At 46.9% G+C, this 23920-nt stretch overlaps 1 protein-coding gene across 1 annotated transcript in view; it reads right to left on the bottom strand.

Annotated features, from left to right (window-relative positions):
- LOC132578151 (sodium channel protein type 5 subunit alpha-like) overlaps nucleotides 1–23920 on the bottom strand; it is a 431998-nt gene that overhangs the window by 23246 nt on the left and 384832 nt on the right. Inside the window, 1 exon segment of the mRNA XM_060248007.1 lies at nucleotides 5401–5682. Coding sequence (XP_060103990.1) covers nucleotides 5401–5682 — 282 coding nt within the window.

The following is a 23920-nucleotide window of genomic DNA, read 5'->3' as shown; positions in this document are numbered from 1 at the left end:
TTGCCAGAGGCGCGAGCCTAAGGGCAAGAGCCAAAGGGCTCTTAGCCTGGGGGTCTAGTTTGGGGGTTCTGTAGAAAGGTGGGTAGTTACTCACAAGTAGTTTCAAGTGGCAGTTGGTAGTGGGATTTAAAGAGAAGTGAAGATAAAGAAAATGTTGAAATGGATTGCAGCAGTATGGCTGGTGAGGGAGCAGAGGCAGTGATGTGTAAAGACTGTGGGATGTTTGTACTTCTACCTGAGAGTAGCACGAATTACACTTGCAGCAAGTGTAAGTTAGTGGCCCTGCTGGAGGAGAAGATACAGGGACTGGAGGCACACAACTGTCCACACTGCAGTGTTTAAAGGAAGGTGAGGATTTTCTTGACAAAACACGTAAGGCACTCTTGACAGGACAAGAGGAGGGAGAGGAAGTGGTATCTCAGCAATTAGAAGAGAATCCAACACAGGAGGAGGGTTCCTGGAAAATGTAACCCAAAGGAGAAAGAAAATCAGAAGATGTTCTGAGCCCCTGCTGCTCAGCAATAGGTTCCAGGATCTCCCCACAGTAACTGATTCTGAACAACTGGAAGAAGGGCTACTTCCCCAGCCTCCACGAAGCTTGAAGAAAGTTTCTCAGGATCCTGCAGATAAGAAGCCTGGAGCTTCTGCTCCCCAATATAGGAAGAGGATGGTGGTGATGATTGGAGACACTTTGCTCAGAGGAGTGGAGCCCAAAGTGTGCCGACCGGATTCGTCATCCCGAGAGGTCTGCTGTCTGCTGGGTGCAGAAAGGATTGGAAGACTTATCAAGCCTACGGATTACTATCCTTTCTTGTTGATCCACGTGGGAACGAACAATACTGCCCGTCATAGCCCTGAACGTATTAGAAAAGACTATGTGGTCAGAAGGTGAAGGAGCTGGGCACACAGGTTGTGTTCTTGTCAGTGCTTCCTGTTGAAGGCCGTAGCTTAGGACGACAAAGAAGAATACTTCAAATAAACGACTGGCTACGTTGATGGTGTCGTCAGGAAAGATTCGGATTTTTGGACCATGGCTTACACTTTCGAGATGCTGGTCTTCTATCGGGAGATGGTTTGCACCTTACAGTGGTAGGAAAAAAGGTGTTTGGTAACAGCCTTGCTAACCTAATAAGGAGGGCTTTAAACTAAATTGTATGGGGAAGCGAGACAATAATTCAAAGCCTCGTATGATGCCAGAAACTGGGGATAAGAACATTAAAGATTTGCAAAGAGTGCAGCATACGCTAGGTAATGTTAACTTGCAGGTTTGTACAGAAACTAAACCCTCGGGATGCATAAAACATGGATTCCGATGTCTCTACACTAATGCACAGAGTATGGGAAATAAACAGGAGGAACTGGAAGTCCTAATAAAGGAAGGAGACTATGACATAATAGGCCTTACTGAAACATGGTGGGATGACACTCACAACTGAAATATTAGGATTCAGATATACAACTTATTTAAAAGGGACAGGGAAATGAGAAAGGGTGGAGGCAGCAGTATATGTGAAGGAGGTATATACTTGTGAGGAAATATGTGAATCGGAGCATGGCAGCTCAGTTGAGAGTCTCTGGGTAAAAATAAAAGGAGTAAGAAATAACAGTGATATTATTGTGGGGGTCTGCTATAGACCACCAAGTCAGGCAGAGGACTTGGATGAGATACTTCTACAGCAGATTGCAAAGTTCTCCAAGAGAAGGGATACAGTGATCATGGGAGATTTCAACTACCTGGACATCTGTTGGAAGTCCAAATCTGCTAAAATTGAAAAGTCAAATAGATTCCTGACTTGTCTTGCTGACAACTTTATTTTCCAGAAAGTGAAGAAGGAAACAAGGGGATCTGCTATCTTGGATTTGATTCTCACCAACAAGGAAGAATTGATTGAAGAAGTGGAAATAGTGGGCACCCTGAGCAGTAGTGACCATGTGATTTTGGAATTTACAGTCTTAGGGAAGGGAAAAGCTATACGTAGTCAGACTTATAGGTTGAACTTCAGAAAGGCAAACTTTGATAAACTTAGAATTATGCTGGGTAAAATCCCATGGTCAGAAATACTTAGAAGGAAGGGGGTTCAGGAGGGCTGGGAGTTTCTTAAAAGCAAAATACTGAAAGCGCAATCACAGATGATTCCTATGAGAAGAAAAAAATGAAAAAAGCCTAAAGAAGCCAAAGTGGCTCCATAAACAGCTCTCTAAAGACTTGAGAAATAAAAAAGTCTCCTTTAGGAATGGGAAGGAGGGCCTTATAACCGAAGATGGATTTAAACAAATCACCAGTGTTTGTAGATAAAAAGTTAGGAAAGCTAAAGCTCAGTATGAACTTAGGCTGGCCAAAGATGCTAAAAACAACAAAAAATGGTTCTTTTCTTATGTTCAGAGTAAGAAAAAGAGCAAGGACATGGTAGGCCCATTGCGAGGGCAAGAAAGTGAAATAGTAATGGGTTATGAAGAGAGGGCGGAACTGCCCAATTCCTACTTTTCCTCAGCCTTCTCTTCTGAGGGAAACAGTGCTCACCATGGCAAAAATGTATATATAAGGAGTGTATGAAGTTCCAACCTAGGATCAGTTAGGGAAACACCTAGTTTCTTTAAACGAAACTAAGTCCTCAGGGCCAGATGAATTGCATCCAAGGGTTCTAAAAGAGCTTGCGGATGTAATTTCTGAGCCTCTGGCTATTATTTTTGAGAATTCTTGGAGAACAGGAGAGGTGCCAGAAGATTAGAGGCAGGCGAATGTTGTCCCCATCTTCAAGAAGGGGAAAAAAGAGGATCTGGGTAACTACCGACCCGTCAGCTTGACATCTATACCTGGAAAAGTTTTGGAACAAATCATCAAACAGTTGGTCCTGGAACATTTAGAAAGAATGGATGTGATTACTAAGAGCCAGCATGGTCTTCTCAAGAACAAGTCATGTCAGACTAACCTGATCTCTTTTTTTGAGAAAGTGACTACCTTGCTGGATCTGCTGTAGACTTCATTTATCTTGATTTCAGTAAGGCTTTTGATAAGGTTCCACATACTATCCTTGTTGACAAGTTGGTAAAATGTGGTTTGGATCCTGTTACTATTAGGTGGATCTGTAACTGGTTGCAGATGATACTAAATTGGGAGGGGTTGCAAACACAGAAGAAGACAGAAGCAGGATACAGGATGACCTTGACAGCCTGGAAAACTGGGCTAAAATCAATAAAATGAATTTTAACAGGGATAAATGTAAAGTTCTGCATTTATGTAGGAAAAATCCAATCCATGGTTATAGGATGGGGGAGACTTGTCTTAGCAGCAGTATGTGCGAAAAGGATCTAGGGGTCTTAGTGGATCATACGCTGAACACGAATCAACAGTGTGATGCGGTGGCTAGAAAGGCAAATGTAATTTTGGGCTGTATCAACAGAAGTCTAGTGTCCAGATCATGTGATGTGATGGAATCGCTTTACTCTGCTCTGGTAAGACCTCACCTGGAGTATTGTGTTCAGTTTTGGGCACCACAGTTTAAAAAGGATATAGCCAAGCTGGAACGGGTCCAGAGGAGGGTGACGAAGATGGTGAGGGGTCTGGAGACCAAGTCCTATGAGAAAAGGTTGAAGGAGCTGGGGATGTTTAGCCCGGAGAGGAAACGGCTGACAGGTGATATGATCACATCTTGAAGTACTTGAAGGGCTGTCATATAGAGGATGGTGTGAAATTATTTTCTGTGGTCCCGGAAGGTAGGGCCAGAACCAATGGGTTGAAATTAAATCAAAAGAGCTTCCGTCTCAACATCAGGAAGAACTTCCTGACCGTTAGAGCGATTCTTCAGTGGAACAGGCTTCCTTGGGAGGTGGTGGGCTCTCCTTCCTTGGAGGTTTTTAAACAGAGGCTAGATGGCCATCTGACAGCGATGAAGATCCTGTGAATTTAGGGGGGAGGTGTTTGTGAGTTCCCTGCATTGTGCAGGGGGTTGGACTAGATGACCCTAGAGGTCTCTTCCAACTCTATGATTCTATGATTTTTTGTGATGGTAATTACTTAGCATGCCTTTTTTGGCTTGCTCTTCTATAAATGCACCACAAGCTACTCTACCTCAGATCCCATCAGGGGATATTACTACTGACCTGCCGTTGCAAGGTACCGGTCAGGATTACAAAATGAGATTTGTCAATCCCTTTGAATATTTAAAATTCCGAGACAAACACTATTATTAATTGGAAATGCTGAGAAGAAATTCAGGCAAGAATACAAGAAAGGTTCAGAAAAATGTGCTCGAAGGCATTGATTTTGCCCATGTTCGTTTCAGTTCTGCTTTTGTCTGTCTAATTTTCACTCCTATCTCTCCATTTAGCAACTTTGCATGTCCTGGTCTCAGATGCTCCTAGAGGAAGCTCACAGCAATAACATGAAAAAGCCAATAAAAACAACTGATGCCAATAAAAATAAGTCACTAGAACCACGCCAGGGCATAAAAGTGGCATAGAACAAACAAAACAGTCTAGAACAATATCGATAAAGCCGTTTTCAGGTTCAGAGTGCATCATAAAACAGATTAAAAAGTGGATCTTGATATAGATGATAGACAGACAGACAGATAGATGATAGTTAAAAAGATAGATGATAGATAAATGATGAAGATAGATAGATAGACAGACAGACAGATGGATGGATAGACAGACAGACAACAGGCAGGCAGATGAATAATAGGTGGGTGGGTGGATGAACGAATGAACAGATGTGGATCCAACTATTCTCTAAGTAGTCTTCCTCCAATGGAAGAGCCACTTAAATTGGAGGAATTATCCTTGAACTGGACAAAGGCCTTAAACCTGAGCCAAAATGAAAGGGTGAAGTATAAATATTTTAATAAATGAATGAATAATAACCTTTGCTCAATGGAGTGATAGGATTGTAGCAAGATCCACCCCACTTTCCATCTATCCACCCATCCATTTTTGTAGCAGGAACTCCTTTGCATATTATGCCACCACCCCCGCCAGATGTAGCCAATCCTCCAAGAGCTTACAGTAGGCCCTGTAATAAGAGCCCTGTAATCTCTTGGAGGATTGGCTATATCAGGGGCGTGTGGCCTAATATGCAAAGGAGTTCCTGCTGCAAAAAAAGCTCTGCATCCATCCATTCATCCCTGCTTTCCCCCATGGAGCTTAGGAGAACATATGTGATTTTATCCTCACAACCAGTTTTATCCTCACAACCATTCTGTGAGGAAGGACAGGTTCAGAAAAAAAACGTGATGGGGCCAAAGTGATGCAGTGCACTGCACGGCTGAACAGGAATTTGAACCAAGACCTCCCAGGTCCTAGTTCACCACTTTAATCATCACACCCCGCTAGCGCACGCATTTCCCATGTGCAACTTTCCCCTCCCAACCATGCAGAAATATGAAGGCCAGCTGAACTTACCACCTGCAGAAGAGCCAGGTACCCTGCCCCAACGTTATCAAAGTTGACCTTCACTTTTGTCCAATACAACTCTCCCGTCTCGTTCAGGCTTTGACACTCGCTCATGTTGTTGACAATGGCGTAGTCCAAAGGCAGGTCACTCTCTGTGTTGTTAATGCATTTCCCAAACTTCCCAGCAAACAGGTTGACTCCCATGATGCTGAAGATGAGCCAAAAAATGAGGCAGACAAGCAGAACGTTCATGATAGAAGGGATGGCACCTACCAAGGCATTGACCACCACCTTTGACGAATGAGAAGAAAGCATGCAGTTACTGTAAGCCACAGTGCCAAACTGCCTACTCTACGTAACATCCAAAATCAGGCCAGGACTCTTGGCAGAAGGACAGATTCACACTGGCAATGGTCAAAGGGCTTGTGATAGAATTGCGGCTTTTTGGGATTCCATCATAGACTAAATTCCTTTCGTAACTATGAAATAAATACCCAGGGCTTTTTTGGGTAGCAGGAACTCCTTTGCATATTTGGCCACACACCCCTGATGTAGCCAATCCTGCTGGAGCTTACAGTAGGCCCTGTACGCTGTTGGAGGACTGGCTACATAAGTGGGGTGTGGCTTAATATGCAAAGGAGTTCCTGCTACAAAAAAAGCCCAGCAAATACCTAAGCGACCCGTATTACTGTAACTTTCTTTACAGACTGATGTCAAAATACCTAAACCAACCCGAATTTTATTTGAATTTTTACTAGCAGCGGCACGAGCAGCCATAGCATCTAGGTGGAAATGTAAATCACCACCATCAATTTCTTTGTGGTTTGATAATATCTGGAGATCTTTTGTGATGGAAAAAAAAATTGTACTATAATCAATATAGAGGAATTGCTGAGTGCAATTCTGATTTTCCACCAGTTTGGTTACCCTTGTTAAATTATATGGTTTTAATGGATAAAGTTCCAAGTTTTGCGTATCCCACTGATTTGCTGTAATTATAATCTGATTATTCTCTTCGTCACTTCTCCTACAATCCTGTATTTGATACTGTTATTACCCATAATGTGTTTATTTGTTTGGAGAATGTATTTATTTCATTAAAATAAAATTTAAATCTGATAAAAGAACTATTTTTAACTAATGGAAGATCCTTTTAAAACAAAACAAAAAAATCCAGCAGGTTTCCCAGCAAGGCAACCGTCCGACTGCGGCCCATGTAAGTCGAAGCAACAGCTGTGGCAGAGCTGAAGCAACAGCTCTGGATGGTAAGTGGAGCGACATATTTTCCATAAAGCTGAACATACATTAGATTGGAACCAACTAACTGGTGACAGATCAAAATGAGTAGCTGTGTTTAGTCTGGCTGCAGTTGTAGGAAAGAGCCAGAGTCCGGTAGCGCCTTAAAGGCTTTAAATTTGTGACAAGGGATGAACTTCCATGAGTCACTACTCACTTCTTTCTTCAGATCTGAAGAAGACAGCAGTGACCAGCACCAGTGCGGCGCCCCTCCCCATACCCCTCCTCCCCTGACTCTCACCCCCAACTGAAGAAGAAGATATTGGATTTATATCCCAACCTCCACTCCGAAGAGTCTCAGAGCGGCTCACAATCTCCTTTCCCTCCCCCCCCCCCCCCGCAACAGACACCCTGTGAGGTAGATGAAGATATTGGATTTATATCCCGCCCTCCACTCCGAAGAGTCTCAGAGCGGCTCACAATCTCCTTTCCCTTCCTCCCCCACAACAGACACCCTGTGAGGTAGATGAAGATATTGGATTTATATCCCGCCCTCCACTCCGAAGAGTCTCAGAGCGGCTCACAATCTCCTTTCCCTTCCCACCCCCACAACAGACACCCTGTGAGGTAGATGAAGATATTGGATTTATATCCCGCCCTCCACTCTGAAGAGTCTCAGAGCGGCTCACAATCTCCTTTACCTTCCTCCCCCACAACAAACACCCTGTGAGGTGGGTGGGGCTGGAGAGGGCTCTCACAGCAGCTGCTCTTTCAAGGACAACCTCTGCCAGAGCTGAGTGAGCTGGAGTGAACTGGAGTGAGCACAGCTAGCGGTCATGTGGTTTGCACAGCGTGCCCCATCATCGGCTGCCGTAGCTCCATCTCCCGCATTGTGCCTGTGCTTCCAGAAGGCGGGAGGTGGAGCTAAGGCAGCCGGGCGGTGGCATGCACTATGTGAACTGCGCCACCACCACCAAGCTTGTATGAGGGTAAGAAAGGAAAGGTCCCCTGTGCAAGCACCAGTCGTTTCCGTCTCTGGGGTGACGTTGCTTTCACGACGTTTTCACGGCAGACTTTTTACGGGGTGGTTTGCCACTGCCTTCCCCAGTCTTTTACCCTCCCCCCCCCAGCAAGCTGGGTACTCATTTTACCGACCTCGGAAGGATGGAAGGCTGAGTCAACCTTGGGCCGGCTACCTGATTCCAGCTTCCGCCGGAATCGAACTCAGGTCGTGAGCAGAGAGTTCAGACCACAGTACTGCAGTACTGCCGCTTTACCACTCTGTGCCACTGGGCCGCTATGAGGGTGGGAGGGAGGGCCAAAACCAGTGCCTTACCCCCTGGACCACACTCCAGGCAGCTGCCTGAGGCTGTCTAATGGACGTGCCGGCCATGGCAGTGACTCACAACAGTTCATCCCCTGCCACAGGTTTTGTTAGTCTTTAAGGTGTTCCTGGACTCTTGCTCTTTCTACTAACTGGTAAGAGGGTTGCCAGCTTCTGACCTGGAGGCAGCGTGCACCTTGTCTGAACAGCATCAGGACAGCAAAATGTGGATGGGACTTATAGCCAGAGTCCTGCTTCCTTGCAGCTGGTGATGGCGGACCACGGTGCCAGCATGCAAGCCACTGTACCCGAACGAGAACTTGCTGATCTGGAGTTGTTAAAGCAGAACACTGCCACCAGCCCAAGAGCTGGTCCAGGTCACACAGAAGATGCCAGCTGGCTTCCTAGACCTGTTCTAGAAACTTGGCAGAATGAGGTTTTGGTAAATATGAGGGGGGCAGAAGACACTGCCCCGTTTCAGGCTGCAGGCAAGGTATTGCATTGTTTGACATTCCCCAGTAATAATAATAATAATACTGCAGATTTATACTCCACCCTTCTCTCTGAAACAGAGACTTAGAGCAGCTTACAGTCTCCTATATCTTTTCCCTCACAACCAACACCTTGTGAGGCGGGTGGGGCTGAGAGGGCTCTTTCAAGGACAGCTCTGTGAGGGCTATGGCTGACCCAAGGCCATTCCAGCAGCCGCAAGTGGAGGAGTGGGGAATCCAACCCGGTTCTCCCAGATAAGAGTCCCCACACTTAACCACTATGGCTGACCCAAGGCCATTCCAGCAGGTGCAAGTGGAGGAGTGGGGAATCAAACCCGGTTCTCCCAGATAAGAGTCCGCTGACTTCACCACTATGGCTGACCCAAGGCCATTCCAGCAGGTGCAAGTGGAGGAGTGGGGAATCTAACCCGGTTCTCCCAGACAAGAGTCTGTACACTTAACCACTACACCAAACTGGCTTTGGAAGCAGAAAAGAAGAATTCTAGGAAAAGTGGAAGGGAGTAGGGAATGAGGAAGACCCAACATGAGATGGATGGACTCAGGGCTTTTTTTTTGTAGCAGGAACTACTTTGTATATTAGTTCTGATGTAGCCAGTCTTCCCGGAGCTTATAGGAGGCCCTGTACTAAGCTCTTGGAGGATTGGTTACATCAGGGAGGAGTGGCCTAATATGTAAAGGAGTTCCTGCTACAAAAAAGCCCTGGATGGACTTTACCCAGGAAGCCGCAGCCCTCAGTTGGCAAGACCTGAGCAAAGCTGTCAAGAACAGCATGTTTTGGAGGACATCAATTCAGAGTGTCGCCATACATTGGAAACGGCTTGACAGCACTTAACACCCCCACACTCAAGCAGAGAACCAGCACCACAGGTGGAGGGTGCGACTTGAACATTTCCTCCTGACGTTCTTTTAATCCCCGGGGAGTTTTTACATGAGGGAACGTTAAAAAAATGGACGCCACACCTCCACTACTCTTGCTGTCTCGGTAGCTCTGCCATTGCTTCCATTTTGGAATAGCCAGGCAGCAAGCTCAATGACAAACTTCCTGGATTTTAATCTATGCTGTTTTTTGAAATGCGTATCCCCCTCTTTCCTTAGGCATGGATATTTTTAAAGGCTGGTCCTCTTGCTCTTGAGAATTTTAATCTATTCTTTCTTACTAGTGCTGGCCCTGGACTATCTGGCAACCTAGGCAAGGGTAATTTCTGGTGCCCCTGATAACCAATTTTCAAAAACAGATGAATGGTGAGAAAAAGGAAAAGCACAATACTTGAAATTGCTCCCTGATCTGGATAACCCAGGTCACTGTGTCAAGTGGGGGACATCCAAATCAGCACCCACAGAAGGCTGGTATAGGGTTGCCAAGTCCAATTTAAGAAATATCTGGGGACTTTGGGGGTGGAGCCAGGAGACATTAGGGGTGGAGCCAAGATCAAGGCTGTGACAAGCATCATTGAGCTCCAAAGGGAGTGCTGGCCATCACATTTAAAGGAACGGCACACCTTTTCACTGCCTTCCTTTCATAGGAAATAATGAAGGATAGGGGCGCCTTCTTTTGGGGCTCATAGAATTGGACCCCCTGGTCCAATCATTACGAAACTTGGGGGATATTTTGGGAAGAGGCACTAGATGCTGTACTGAAAATTTGGTGCCTCTACCTCAAAAAACAGCCCCCCCTCCAGAGCCCCAGATACCCGCGACTCAATTCTCCATTATTTTCTATGGGAATAAATCTCCATAGGGAATAACAGAGTTCCCAGCAGACATTCCCCTCCCCTCCCCCCGCTTTCTGATGACCCTGAAGCGGGGGGGAGGGCCTCCAAACCGGGGGATCCCCTTCCCCCACCTGGGGATTGGCAACCCTAGGCTGGTACCCTAGGCAATTGCCTAATTTGCCTAGTGCCAGGGCCGGCCCTGTTTCTTACACATTCTAAATCAGGGCTGGAATTCTAGCAGGAGCTCCTTTGCATACTAGGCCACATCCCCATGATGTAGCCAATCCTCCAAGAGCTTATGAGGCTCTTTTTTTTGTAAGCTCTTGGAGGATTGGCTACATCAGGGGTGTGTGGCCTAATATGCAAAGGAGCTCCTGCTAAGAATTTCATCTCTGGTCTAAATGCCAATGCGCTAGATAAGATGTTTGGAATAAATGGAAAGGGAAGGGACTCCTTGCCTGCAGTCTGGAAAGGGACAGCTCGGTCTGCCTCTTTGAAATTTTACCACTCCTCTCGCCACTCTCGCATGTGTGGAATATACACAGGTGTGTGCAGCCCACCAGAAGAACATTATTTTATCCATAATTACAGTCTGTAAAGCATTGACCTGCCCCGAGCCCTTGCTGTGTGTTAAGCATGAAAGATTGCATTAACCTGTTTCCCGATTAGCAGAGTGCACAGAATTGTTCATCGAGAGATGGAAATATGTTCTCAGGACAGGTAATGCAAGCACACGGCGTTAGAATAAGGGCCTTTTCTCCCAGTGAGCAAAATTATCTATGGCTCTAAACCTAGGCACACTCGAGTGGGCCAGTTCGCCCATTGCAAAGTTCTCGTGTCCTTCCCATGGCTACGGCATGTCAAGTGGGTACAAGTGGCCATGCTCAAGCTTTCTTTCTCAGGTGTGCAGGGGCCCATTCAGGTCAATACTACCATGCGCACACAGAGAGAGAGAACTTAGCTCTCCACCCTGTGGTGTCATTTTCCCAACCTGAGATAATCCTGGTGACTCGAGCCACTATTTGCCCTGCCAGGGAAACTTGCATAGACCAATGGATATACGTAACACACATGAAGATACATGGAGTTGTCTTATTTTGAATCGGACCAGTGTTCCATCAAGATCAGTACTGATGACTCATGCTGGCAGCAGTTCTTTGGGGTCTCAGGCAGAGGTCTTTCATACCATCTTCTGCCTGGTCCTTTTAACCGGAGATGCCGGGGATTGAACCTAATGATGATGATATCGGATTTATATTCTGCCCTCCACTCCGAATCTCAGAGTGGCTCACAATCTCCTTGACCTTCCTTCTCCACAACAGACACCCTGTGAGGTGGGTGGGGCTGAGAGAGCTTTCCCGGAAGCTGCCCTTCCAAGGACAATTCCTGCGAGAGCTATGGCTGACCCAAGGCCATTCCAGAAGGTGCAAGTGGAGGAGTGGGGAATCAAACCCGGTTCTCCCAGATAAGAGTCCGCACACTTAAGCATGACACCAAACTGGCTCTCTGGGACCTTTTGCAGACCCAGCAGATACTCCAACCACTGAACTCCACCCCAAAGTTTCCCTAATGGAGCAAACAGTAGTTCTTGGGGAACATCTCAGGTTAAGAAAGCAGCACAGAAAGAAATAGATCTGAACCAGGACTTTGAATACCTGGGAATTTAATTCCAAGTATGGAACTCAGACCAGAGGTCTGTTGACCCAGCACATGGAGGACACAAGGACCCATTTCCTACTAGCCTTACGCCTCTCTCATGCGCCTCCTCTCTGCGGGGCTTCCGTCAGATTTCACACCATCTGCCCTGTGGGTTGCAACTCGTGCCTCCTTTTTCGCACAGCAAACGAGATCCTCTAAAACCAGTTTCTGTTTGCCGCGTGAGAATGGTGAAGCTAGCTGCAGCTCCAGGGGAGACAGTGTGAAATCTGACGGAAGTCCCACAGAGAAGAGGAGAGTGAGAGCAGCATAAGGCTAGTGGGGAATTGGTCAAGGACTTTGCAATGCATGAATTGGCCCTGTCCAGGATCAATTTGCACTGCAGATTTTGGCTTATATAACCAGTTACAACAATCTGTTAGCCTTCTGTCACATGGACAAATGAAATGTGTGGGCTGGGCAGTCAAGAACTTGTCAGCAAAAATCTGAAGACTACATTGGTTCTTTCCCCAGTCTCAGAAGTAAGGAGAATTGTTTCTGACTTTGCCACCTGATTCGTACATTACTTTTGTCCGCAAGAGCACATGTCCCTTAATGGCTGACTCAGGAGCACAACAGACAGGGACGTGAATACTTTTGCTGAACCATTTTCACGTGTTTCACTGCCACAGCGACTAAGGCAAGTAACTGTGCCCAGTCTTTGCAGCTCTGAAACCCCATGTTTGTTTGTGAATTCGAGACCAATAGGAACGTTGTGCTATCGGAGCCCGCAACGGTTCTGCTACCATCAACCATTGTGAGCTGCCCAATTTGAAAACAAGTGAAGTTGTTCTTCTTTGCTTTTTTGCTGGTTTCGACAAAAGGGACACACTCCAAGCCTCAATATCATCTGTAAACCAAATATAACCTGTAGTGCAGCCGGCAACATCACTGATTAGAAATCAATGAAATACTGCGCGACACATGATAGTCAAGATGAGATACCTTTGGTCTAGATCAGACAGTTGCCTATGCAGTTATCCAGCTCACACAGCTGGGTCTGTCGTAGAACAGTAAGGTTTGAATCCAGCGGCACCTTAAAAACCAACAAAATTACCTAGGAAAAATCTTTCAGATGTCAAAGCTCCCTTCATTAGATATCTGTTATCTGACAAGGAGCTTGGACTCTCGAACACTTATACTCTGGAAACCTGGTTGATCTTTAAGGTGCTAGTGGACTTTTGCTCTTCTAAAGAAATACATTAAGCAGGTACTGCAAGCAGAGGCCTATCTGTATGGTAGCCCAGTTGACAAGATCTTATCTACTTTTGTGCGTGGAAAGAGCAGAACCAACTGGGTCATTGTACCCACGGGCTTCCACCCTACTTACGGCTTCGCACGCAAGACAGAGGGAAGAGATACCCATTTGCCCTCCAGACTGAGACTGATTTCTCACTCACCCTACGCCGCTCTCACATTCATCTTCTCGGTGCGGCATCCTTCCGATTTCCCACTATTTGCCCCGGGGCTTCGGCAAAGATCAGCGTTTAAGCGCAGCAAACAGAAACCGCTAAGAACCAGTTTCCGTTTGCGGCACTTAAACGCCGATCTTTGCTGCAGCCCCGGGGCAGATAGTGGGAAATCGGAAGGACGCCACGCTGAGAAGACAAATGCGAGAGCGGCATAGGTCTGAGAGTGCGAAATCGGCCTGAGAGTTCGATCACCATTTAGTAAGGCTTTGAACTAGGCCTTTGGGTATTTACCTCTTGCATTCATTTCCTTTTCACCTTTGCGCATGCATATATCCATCTCCTAGATCACATATGAGTATCTTTTTCTTTGGTCCTTGGCAGGTTCAGTAAGCAGCGTAACATGTTCAAAGCAAGCATGCAAAATAATACTGTGCAGTTAAGGACTCAGTCCTTTAAGGCCCTGGGGGCAAGCCCCATGTTGTCAGTGGGAAATGAGACCCATTGAATCTGTGGGTCTGAGGCCTGCAGATGCATTTCAAGGTAACACCGTCACGGGAAGAAAAATCACATTTGCAACAGGGTTCTAAAGCGATGGAAACGGATCACGTGGTGGCACATACATTCTCGACTCTGGTTTGAAATATTCAGTAATATCGACATGCATTGCAACAGACAAGATGACAATAAAATTATGGGCACGTCACTCAGAGTTTTGAACCACGGTATACAATATGAAGGGTTTTCAGGCATGCAGAACATCGTATTAAAAATGTGGGAGTACAATCCAGAAAAAGTTAGTCATGACTATGGCTGAGCCCAAGCAGGAGACACGTGTTGCGAAGAAATTTGCCTCCCGTGAAACATGTTGTTGGTTCAGGAGTAATTTGGAGAAGCCTGCAATATTCAGACTGAGGGCAGGAAACATTGCCCTTACTCGGAGTCGGCTTTGCGGTGTCATCACATACCCAAATTTGATTGGATTCGTGACACTGAGAGGTCATCCTCGTTTGCTGCACCTCACAGACCGCGCAAAGGACTTTGAACAGAAATTGAAACCCAAGCAATGGCGGGGAAGGAAAAAAGTGAAATTGACAAAAAGGGTAAGGGATATGGCTGTCTTCAGGAGAAACTGAAGGTCTCCTTTTCTGCACCCAAAAGTTCACTCATGAAAAACTCAGTCTTAGTCACAATTAAAGCCACATCGAAAACAACAGCAAGAGTCTTGGGCACAGCTAACATCAGTCTTATTGGTTGCTGACAAACAATTCCTGGATTGTGCCAATCTCCTTAAAACATATTAAAGGCTTGTTAGGTCTTTTGTAACTGCAATATTATGTAAGATGCTTGTCAAATCTGTTACAGAGGACCCAGGAGTTGTTCTTTTCTGTTGCCTTTGTCGTTTATGTCTTTGCTCCCTTGAGGATCCATGCCCTTTGGCTTCTGGGGCACCGACCCAATTCAGTCCCTCTCCTCCCATTTATAACAGCCAATAGTACCGATGGTAAAAGAAAAATTAAATTTTGATTCAACTGGGGAATTGAATTGTAGAAAATGTCACTGTTTGCGGCCTATCAGGCTGGCGTGCAACTTTCTAACAAGCCAGTAATACAACATTCATTTCACTATTAATTTCGTGACATCTGTGAGGAAGGGGGGGGGGGGACAGCAGGATCAAAGGACTTTGCACATCAAAGGGAGGCCATTGTTTACTCTGGTACATTTAAAAAAAAACACATAATGAAGCGGCTGTTCCAAAATCTTTACACCTTAAAAGAATGAGAATGATGCAGTCATTTAAAAAACACACACACACACAAATATAATTTGTTTCATTTCAATGGTCAATTTTTGATCACTCATTTCCTTTGTTATCTGTGAGTGCATTCTGCAATGATGTCGGGTGGGTGGGGTAATGCGTGCTTTGAATGAAACAGGAGGAATTATTATTGTGGGACAATAGATTCCTAGCGAAAACAGGACTGTTCTGTGACGATCGGGACCAAACCTACATGTTTTTTTGAGGGGAGAGGGAATTAAAAATGATGCCCCCTTATGGGCCCATTCTATCTTATAGGCCTATACAATAGAATGGACTCCATACCCAAGTTGGCACCCCCCCCCAGTGGCGCCTGGGGCAAATGACCCCTCTGCCCCCCCCCCCCCCCCCGATCTGGCCCTGGTGAAGACTCGTCTCCAGAATGCTCCAAATTGTGACGGTCAACTCGGATTGCAAAGCTGATGGTTGAGTGGCAGGGAATGCAGCAAGGTGGGGGTTACAAGCCACTTTGAAGCTCACAGCAAATGACACCGGTTTGTGGTCTCCCATGCAATCTGCACGTCATTTGCATTGATCTAACTAACACAGATGAACGCATGCAGAACTGTGCAGGACAGCAACATCATGAGCAACTTCGGGTACCATTTCCAAGCATAGAAGACTTACTGTTGACCTCATGTTGCCTACAGCCTGAAGTGCAGCTGCCTTTCCAAACAAGCTGCCTTGCCTTATTGCAGAGCAGTTCCACTGGCATACCTACGTACATACGTGTCGTCAAGACGTTACCAACTCACGGTGACCTTATCAAGGGCCTTTCAAGGCAAGTAAGAAGTAGAAGTGGTTTGCTGTTGCCTTCCTCTGCACAGCCTTCCTGGATGGTCCCCCTTCCGAGTACTGACCCTGCTTAAATTCGGAGATTTGACAAGATCTGGCTACATAACATGTCACCTTCCCTCCCATCTGGCATCCTTAGGCAGGTCTGGCCCTAGACTGTCTTTGACTCCAGGCAAGGCTAATTTCTGGCACCCGCCCCCTGCACTGATAACATCACCAAGTCCAATGGGGTGCCCAATTTGGCACCCCCGGAATGCTGGCGCCCTAGGCAATCACCTAGTTGCCGAGTGGCAGGGCCGGCCTTGTCCCTAGGATACTTCAATTCCAGCAGTTTGGGGCACGTAACCACAGACAGGGCTAGATTAGCCAATAAACGAAGAACTCCAACTAATTAGGGGTCCTGCTTTAGTTTATGGTATTTACCTGGTGCCCCCCAAGGTGAAATAAGCGCACGTCTCTCTTCCAGACGTAGGCTTCTCTGAGATTCCTTGCAGTTCAGAAGAACCAGTGTTCCCTCATCAAAAATCAAGGCCTCCATTCCTGGCTCGAGGAAAAAGATACATTCATGATAGCCTGGAAACCGAGAATTGCAGAACATGCTTTGCACTGCCGAAGGTCCTGCTGATTGGGAATGATGTGGTGGAAATCTCCCTTTCTCACAATACAAGAACTCGTGGGCATTCAATGAAATTGCTGAACAGTCAGGTTAAAACGGATAGAAGGAAGCACTTCTTCACCCAATGGGTGATTAACATGTGGAATTCACTGCCACAGGAGGTGGTGGCTATAACCATAGCCAGCTTCAAGAGGGGGTTAGATAAATATATGGAGCAGAGGTCCAACAGTGGCTATTAGCCACAGTGTGTGTGTGTGTGTGTATTGGCCACTTTGTGACGCAGTGTTGGACTGGATGGGCCACTGGCCTGATCCAACATGGCTTCACTTATGTTCTTATGTGACACAGAGTGTTGGAATGGATGGGCCACTGGCCTGATCCAACAGGGCTTCTCTCATGTTCTTATGTGACACAGAGTGTTGGACTGGATGGGCCACTGGCCTGATCCAACATGGCTTCTCTTATGTTCTTATGTGACACAAAGTGTTGGACTGGATGGGCCACTGGCCTGATCCAACAGGGCTTCTCTCATGTTCTTATGTGACACAAAGTGTTGGACTGGATGGGCCACTGGCCTGATCCAACAGGGCTTCTCTCATGTTCTTATGTGACACAGAGTGTTGGACTGGATGGGCCATTGGCCTGATCCAACATGGCTTCTCTTATGTTCTTATGTGACACAGAGTGTTGGACTGGATGGGCCACTGGCCTGATCCAACATGGCTTCTCTTATGTTCTTATGTGACACAAAGTGTTGGACTGGATGGGCCACTGGCCTGATCCAACAGGGCTTCTCTCATGTTCTTATGTGACACAAAGTGTTGGACTGGATGGGCCACTGGCCTGATCCAACAGGGCTTCTCTCATGTTCTTATGTGACACAGAGTGTTGGACTGGATGGGCCATTGGCCTGATCCAACATGGCTTCTCTTATGTTCTTATGTGACACAGAGTGTTGGACTGGATGGGCCACTGGCCTGATCCAACATGGCTTCTCTTATGTTCTTATGTGACACAGAGTGTTGGGCTGCATGGGCCACTGGCCTGATCCAACATGGCTTCACTTATGTGACACAGAGCGTTGGACTGGATGGGCCACTGGCCTGATCCAACATGGCTTCTCTTCTGTTCTTATGTGACACAGAGTGTTGGACTGGATGGGCCATTGGCCTGATCCAACATGGCTTCTCTTATGTTCTTATGTGACACAGTGTTGGACTGGATGGGCCACTGGCCTGATCCAACATGGCTTCTCTTATGTTCTTAAATGATGTTTTGGCATGTAGCCATGACCTGGATGACTAGCCCAATCTGGTCAGAGCTCTGTAGCTAAGCAGTGTCAGTTCCACTGAGCGCTTGGATGGGAGACCACCAAGGAAGTCCACAGTTGCTATGCAGAGGCACACTATGGCAAACCCCAAGTTTGTTTGGCCTGGAAGTTCCATGCTCGTATTCTAGGCTCAGTTCCATGCCTCTGACCATATTTTGCCTTGAAAACCCTAACAGAGGTCGTCTTAAATCACAGCCATTGGAGTGCAAGTTTTGGTGCATGCTTTTTCCTGTCAATGCCAGTGGACAAAATATGTGGTCTAGGCCTGTGGTCCCCAACCTTTTTGGCACCAGGGACCAGTTTTGTGGAAGACAATTTTCCCACGGACCAGGAGGGGCAGGGGGTGAGTTGATGGTTTCGGGATGATACAATTGCGCACTTTGTTTTGGTGTAGTGGTTAAGTGCGCGGACTCTTATCTGGCAGAACCAGGTTTGATTCCCCACTCCTCCACTTGCGGCTGATGGAATGGCCTTGGGTCAGCCATAGCTCTCGCAGAGTTGTCCTTGAAAGGGCAGCTTCTGGGGAGAGCTCTCTCAGCCCCACCCACCTCACAGGGTGTCCGTTGCGGAGGAGGAAGATAAAGGAGATTGTGAGCCGCTCTGAGACTCTTCGGAGTGGAGGGCGGGATATAAATGCAATATCTTCATCTACCTCACAGGGTGTCTGATGTGGGGTAGGAAGGTAAAGGAGATTGTGAGCCGCTCTGAGACTCTTCAGAGTGGAGGGCAGGATATTAATCCAATATCTTCTTCTACCTCACAGGGTGTCTGTTGTGGGGGAGGAAGGTAAAGGAGATTGTGAGCCGCTCTGAGACTCTTCGGAGTGGAGGGCGGGATATAAATCCAATATCTTCTTCTACCTCACAGGGTGTCTGTTGTGGGGGAGGAAGGGAAAGGAGATTGTGAGCCGCTCTGAGACTCTTCGGAGTGGAGGGCGGGATATAAATCCAATATCTTCATCTACCTCACAGGGTGTCTGTTGTGGGGGAGTAAGAGAAAGGAGATTGTGAGCTGCTCTGAGACTCTTCGGAGTGGAGGGCGGGATATAAATCCAATATCTTCTTCTACCTCACAGGGTGTCTGTTGTGGGGGAGGAAGGGAAAGGAGATTGTGAGCTGCTCTGAGACTCTTCGGAGTGGAGGGCGGGATATAAATCCAATATCTTCATCTACCTCACAGGGTGTCTGTTGTGGGAGAGGACGGGAAAGGAGATTGTGAGCTGCTCTGAGACTCTTCGGAGTGGAGGGCGGGATATAAATCCAATATCTTCTTCTACCTCACAGGGTGTCTGTTGTGGGGGAGGAAGGGAAAGGAGATTGTGAGCCGCTCTGAGACTCTTCGGAGTGGAGGGCAGGCTATAAATCCAATATCTTCATCTACCTCACAGGGTGTCCGTTGCGGGGGAGGAAGATAAAGGAGATTGTGAGCCGCTCTGAGATTTGGACTGGAGAGAGGGATATAAATCCAGTATCAACATCATCATCGTGTAGCCCTGGCCTGGACGGCTAGCCTGACCTGGTCAGATCTGTGTAGCTAAGCTATGGGAAAGGGTGGAATATAAATCTGCTAAAACAAACAAGCAAATAAGCTGGGTCAACTCTGCTGAGTGCTTGGATGGGAGACCACCAAGGAAGTCCACAGTTCCATGTTTGGCCATGCTCATATTCACTTCTATGCCTCTGACCATATTTTGCCTTGAAACCCTTAAGGTTGGTCAATAAGATGATGATTTTGGATTTCTATCCCGCCCTATACTCTGAATCTCAGAGCGGCTCACAATCTCCTTTCCTTTCCTCCCCCACAACAGACACCCTGTGAGGTAGAAGAAGATATTGGATTTATATCCCACCCTATACTCTGAATCTCAGAGTCTCAGAGCGGCTTACAATCTCCTTTCCTTCCCCCCCCCCCCCCCACAACAGACACCCTGTGAGGTAGAAGAAGATATTGGATTTATATCCCACCCTATACTCTGAATCTCAGAGCAGTCACAATCTCCTTTACCTTCCCCCCCCCACAACAGACACCCTGTGAGGTAGAAGATGATATTGGATTTCTATCCCGCCCTATACTCTGAATCTCAGAGCGGCTCACAATCTCCTTTCCTTTCCTCCCCCACAACAGACACCCTGTGAGGTAGAAGAAGATATTGATTTATATCCCACCCTATACTCTGAATCTCAGATCAGACACAATCTCCTTTACCTCCCCCTCCCCACAACAGACACCCTGTGAGGTAGAAGAAGATATTGGATTTCTATCCCGCCCTATACTCTGAATCTCAGAGTCTCAGAGCGGCTTACAATCTCCTTTCCTTCCCCTCCCCCCCACAACAGACACCCTGTGAGGTAGAAGAAGATATTGGATTTATATCCCACCCTATACTCTGAATCTCAGAGCAGTCACAATCTCCTTTACCTTCCCCCCCCCACAACAGACACCCTGTGAGGTAGAAGATGATATTGGATTTATATCCTGCCCTATATTCTGAGTCTCAGAGTCTCAGAGTGGTCACAATCTCCTTTACCTTCCCCCCCACAACAGACACCCTGTGAGGTAGAAGATGATATTGGATTTATATCCTGCCCTATATTCTGAGTCTCAGAGTCTCAGAGTGGTCACAATCTCCTTTACCTTCCCCCCCCACAACAGACACCCTGTGAGGTAGAAGATGATATTGGATTTATATCCTGCCCTATATTCTGAATCTCAGAGTCTCAGAGCGGCTCACAATCTCCTTTCCTTCCTCCCCCACAACAGACACCCTGTGAGGTAGAAGATGATATTGGATTTATATCCTGCCCTATACTCTGAATCTCAGAGTCTCAGAGCGGTCACAATCTCCTCTACGCCCCCCCCCCCCCCCACAACAAACACCCTGTGAGGTAGGTGGGGCTGAGAGTGCTTTCATAGCAGCTGCCCTTTCAAGGACAGCTTCTATGAAAGCTATGGCTGACTGAAGGCCATCTCAGCAGGTGCGAGTTACTTCCATTGGAGTGCAAGTTTTTGCACATGCCTTTTCCTGTCAACACCAGTGGACAAAATATCTGGTCTAGGCATCCGAGTGCCTTGAGAAGCCTTCTGGCACGGAGCCCCTCGTGTTCTTGAACTGTCTCTTCTCTAAGCTACACTGTTTACGGCATTTCTGCTGACTCAGTGAGCAGACTGCCATCCAAAGCAGAACTGTGAAAAACAACTGCCCGTCTGACTACTGACCAAAGTGAAACCTTGGAAGCAGAAACACACACACACACAAATCGATCTTTTGTAGAGCGATGCTTTTGTTCAATGTCTCTCCGAAACCAGCCCAAAATCTACCGCAGGTACACACGGGGAATTTATAATTTGAAAAGGGAGCAATGCTTTTCAAGATGAGGAAGCCTGTGGAATCAGGCGCATGCACGGAATCGGGAGATGCAATCGTGCAAGTTAAGATCGATGTGAAGGATAATCCAGGCCATGCATTCCTCCCCCCCCTCTTTCCATCCCCTGAGCTCTTGCAAGAACTTGCACAGATGACAAGATGGGAAAACACTGAACTGTTCTCCAAATGAATCGCAAGCAGCCAAATTTTCCTCGGGTGTATCGCGCTCAGGCCTCAATCCCTTGGATGCTAATGGGCCCAGGTCTCCCCAATGCCAGCAGCTGGATGCCTAGATAAACTGGACGTAGGATTTGTCAGGATGGCTGAGATACAAACCCAACAAAGCTAATTTCTCTAGAGACCAGGAGGGACTGTGGGAGTTTCTTTGATAAAAGGTACTTCCTGTCTTCATTTTTTTAAAACTGAACTCTATAAAAGCCTCCCTCTTCTACTGGAACAATACAGTGGATGAAAGACTGGTTTTCTCTCCTGTGAAGGTCATGGTGTTGAAAGACGTTAGTGGAAGGCTACAACTTGGGAGACGCGAGCCCCGTGGTGAAGAGTGGTAAAGCTGCAGTACTGCAATCCAAGCTCTCTGCTCATGACCTGAGTTTGATCCTGGTGGAAGCTGGGTTCAGGTAGCTGGCTCAAGGTTGACTCAGCCTTCCATCCTTCCGAGGTCACACCCAGAGTCAGAAATGACTGGTGCTTGCACAAGGGACTACCTTTACCTTTTACAACTTGGGAAATGCATCGGTCCCTAGCAGTGGTCTCTGTGTTGATTTTTTTTTCTGTTTTGAAGCTCAGCCTAGGAATTTTACAGGGCAAAGAGAGGGTATTACCCCATGCCTCTCCTGCAAAGTACTGCAGTGTGGGTTTGGCATTGCCAATGAAGCTACAATCTAGTGCTGGGGGAACATCATCAGCGTTCCTCTTGATAGCACATTGGGAAGAATAGTACAAGTGTTTTACTTCCATTGCTTTAAATGCTAGACATTCTTCAGTTAGAGTGCATGGAAGGGATCTGCTCTGTCCCCCCCCCCCCCCTTGAGCCCAGTTTCTCCAATCCAAGCTTTGCGTGACATTTGATGGACATACTGGCTAACCAATTGACCACCAATTCAGAAGTCTGGCTGGCTATTCCTCCATGTTGGAGGTATGCTGTCCACTTGCTTTCTCTTAAAAGTTCTGTATATTTATTCACCTAAGCGAATATTAGTTTTCTTAACAAAATCTCAAAAACGCTGCATGCACTGTGGGATACTAGGTGCTTGCACGTTGCACTCTCATGTACACCATAATATGTGTTGCAGGTCATATGCATGTATGTCAATATGCTCGCATGTCTGACTATGAACATATATGAACATATGAAGCTGCCTTATACTGAATCAGACCCTCGGTCCATCAAAGTCAGTATTGTCTTCTCAGACTGGCAGCGGCTCTCCAGGGTCTCAAGCTGAGGTTTTTCACACCTCTTTGCCTGGACCCTTTTTTTTGGAGATGCCGGGGATTGAACCTGGGACCTTCTGCTTCCCAAGCAGATGCTCTACCACTGAGCCACCGCCCCTCCCCTATGTACAATCAGGCATATTTGCACAGAGAAGGAAGGACATATCCCCCATCTTGGATATACACCGTGCAAAGGGTGAATGTTTCATTGCGCAGAAACATTTTTCGGTCAACCATTGTGTGAATGCAGAATTAAGATGAACAATTAGAGTTAATTAGAATTAAGATGACTGTTGAAATGGTTCCTCAGTGGAAAAGGCTTCCTCAGGAGGTGCTGGGTTCTCCTTCCTTGGAGATTTTTAAGAAGAAGATGAAGAAGATATTGGATTTATATCCCGCCCTCCACTCCGAAGAGTCTCACAATCTCCTTTACCTTCCTCCCCCACAACAGACACCCTGAGAGGTGGGTGGGGCTGGAGAGGGCTCTCACAGCAGCTGCCCTTTCAAGGACAACCTCTGCCAGAGCTATGGCTGACCCAAGGCCACGCCAGCAGGTGCAAGTGGAGGAATGGGGAGTGGGGAATCAAACCTGGTTCTCCCAGATAAGAGTCCGCACACTTAACCACTACACCAAACTCTTTTAAACAGAGGCTAGATGGCCATCTGACAGCAATGGGGATCCTGTGAATGTAGGGGGAGGTATTTGTGAGTCTTGAGAGTCCCTTGGACTGCAAGAAGATCAAATCAGTCAGTCCTAAGGGAAATCAACCCACACTGTTCCCTGGAAGGTCAGATGCTGAAGCTGAAGCTCAAATACTTTGGCCACCCAATGAGAAGGGAGCACTCCCTGGAGAAGACCCTGATGCTGAGGAAGACAGAAGGCAAAAGAAGAAGGGGATGGCAAAAGAGGAGATGGCTGGACAGCGTTACTGATGTAACAAACACGAATTTGAGCAGACTTCGGAGGATGGTGGAAGCCAGGAGGGCTTGGCGTGACTTTGTCCATGGGGTCGCAAAGAGTCGGACTCGACTGTGCGACTGGACAACAACAACAAATTTGTGAGTTTCCTGCATTGTGCAGGGGGGTTGAACTAGATGACCCTGGAAGTCTTTTCCAACTCTATGATTCTATGAATTGACGAGAACAAATACACGTACCATCCACCTGGATAAAGGAAGCTCAAGAAGAGGGAATAAAGAACAAATGGGGCAACTTTTGCACAGGCCAGGCAGTGGAGCCCAAGTTTAAGATTCTGTTCTCTTCA

This window comes from Heteronotia binoei, chromosome 10 (assembly GCF_032191835.1).
Source record: "Heteronotia binoei isolate CCM8104 ecotype False Entrance Well chromosome 10, APGP_CSIRO_Hbin_v1, whole genome shotgun sequence".
Lineage (NCBI taxonomy): Eukaryota > Metazoa > Chordata > Lepidosauria > Squamata > Gekkonidae > Heteronotia > Heteronotia binoei.
This window is presented reverse-complemented; position numbering and strand designations above follow the sequence as displayed.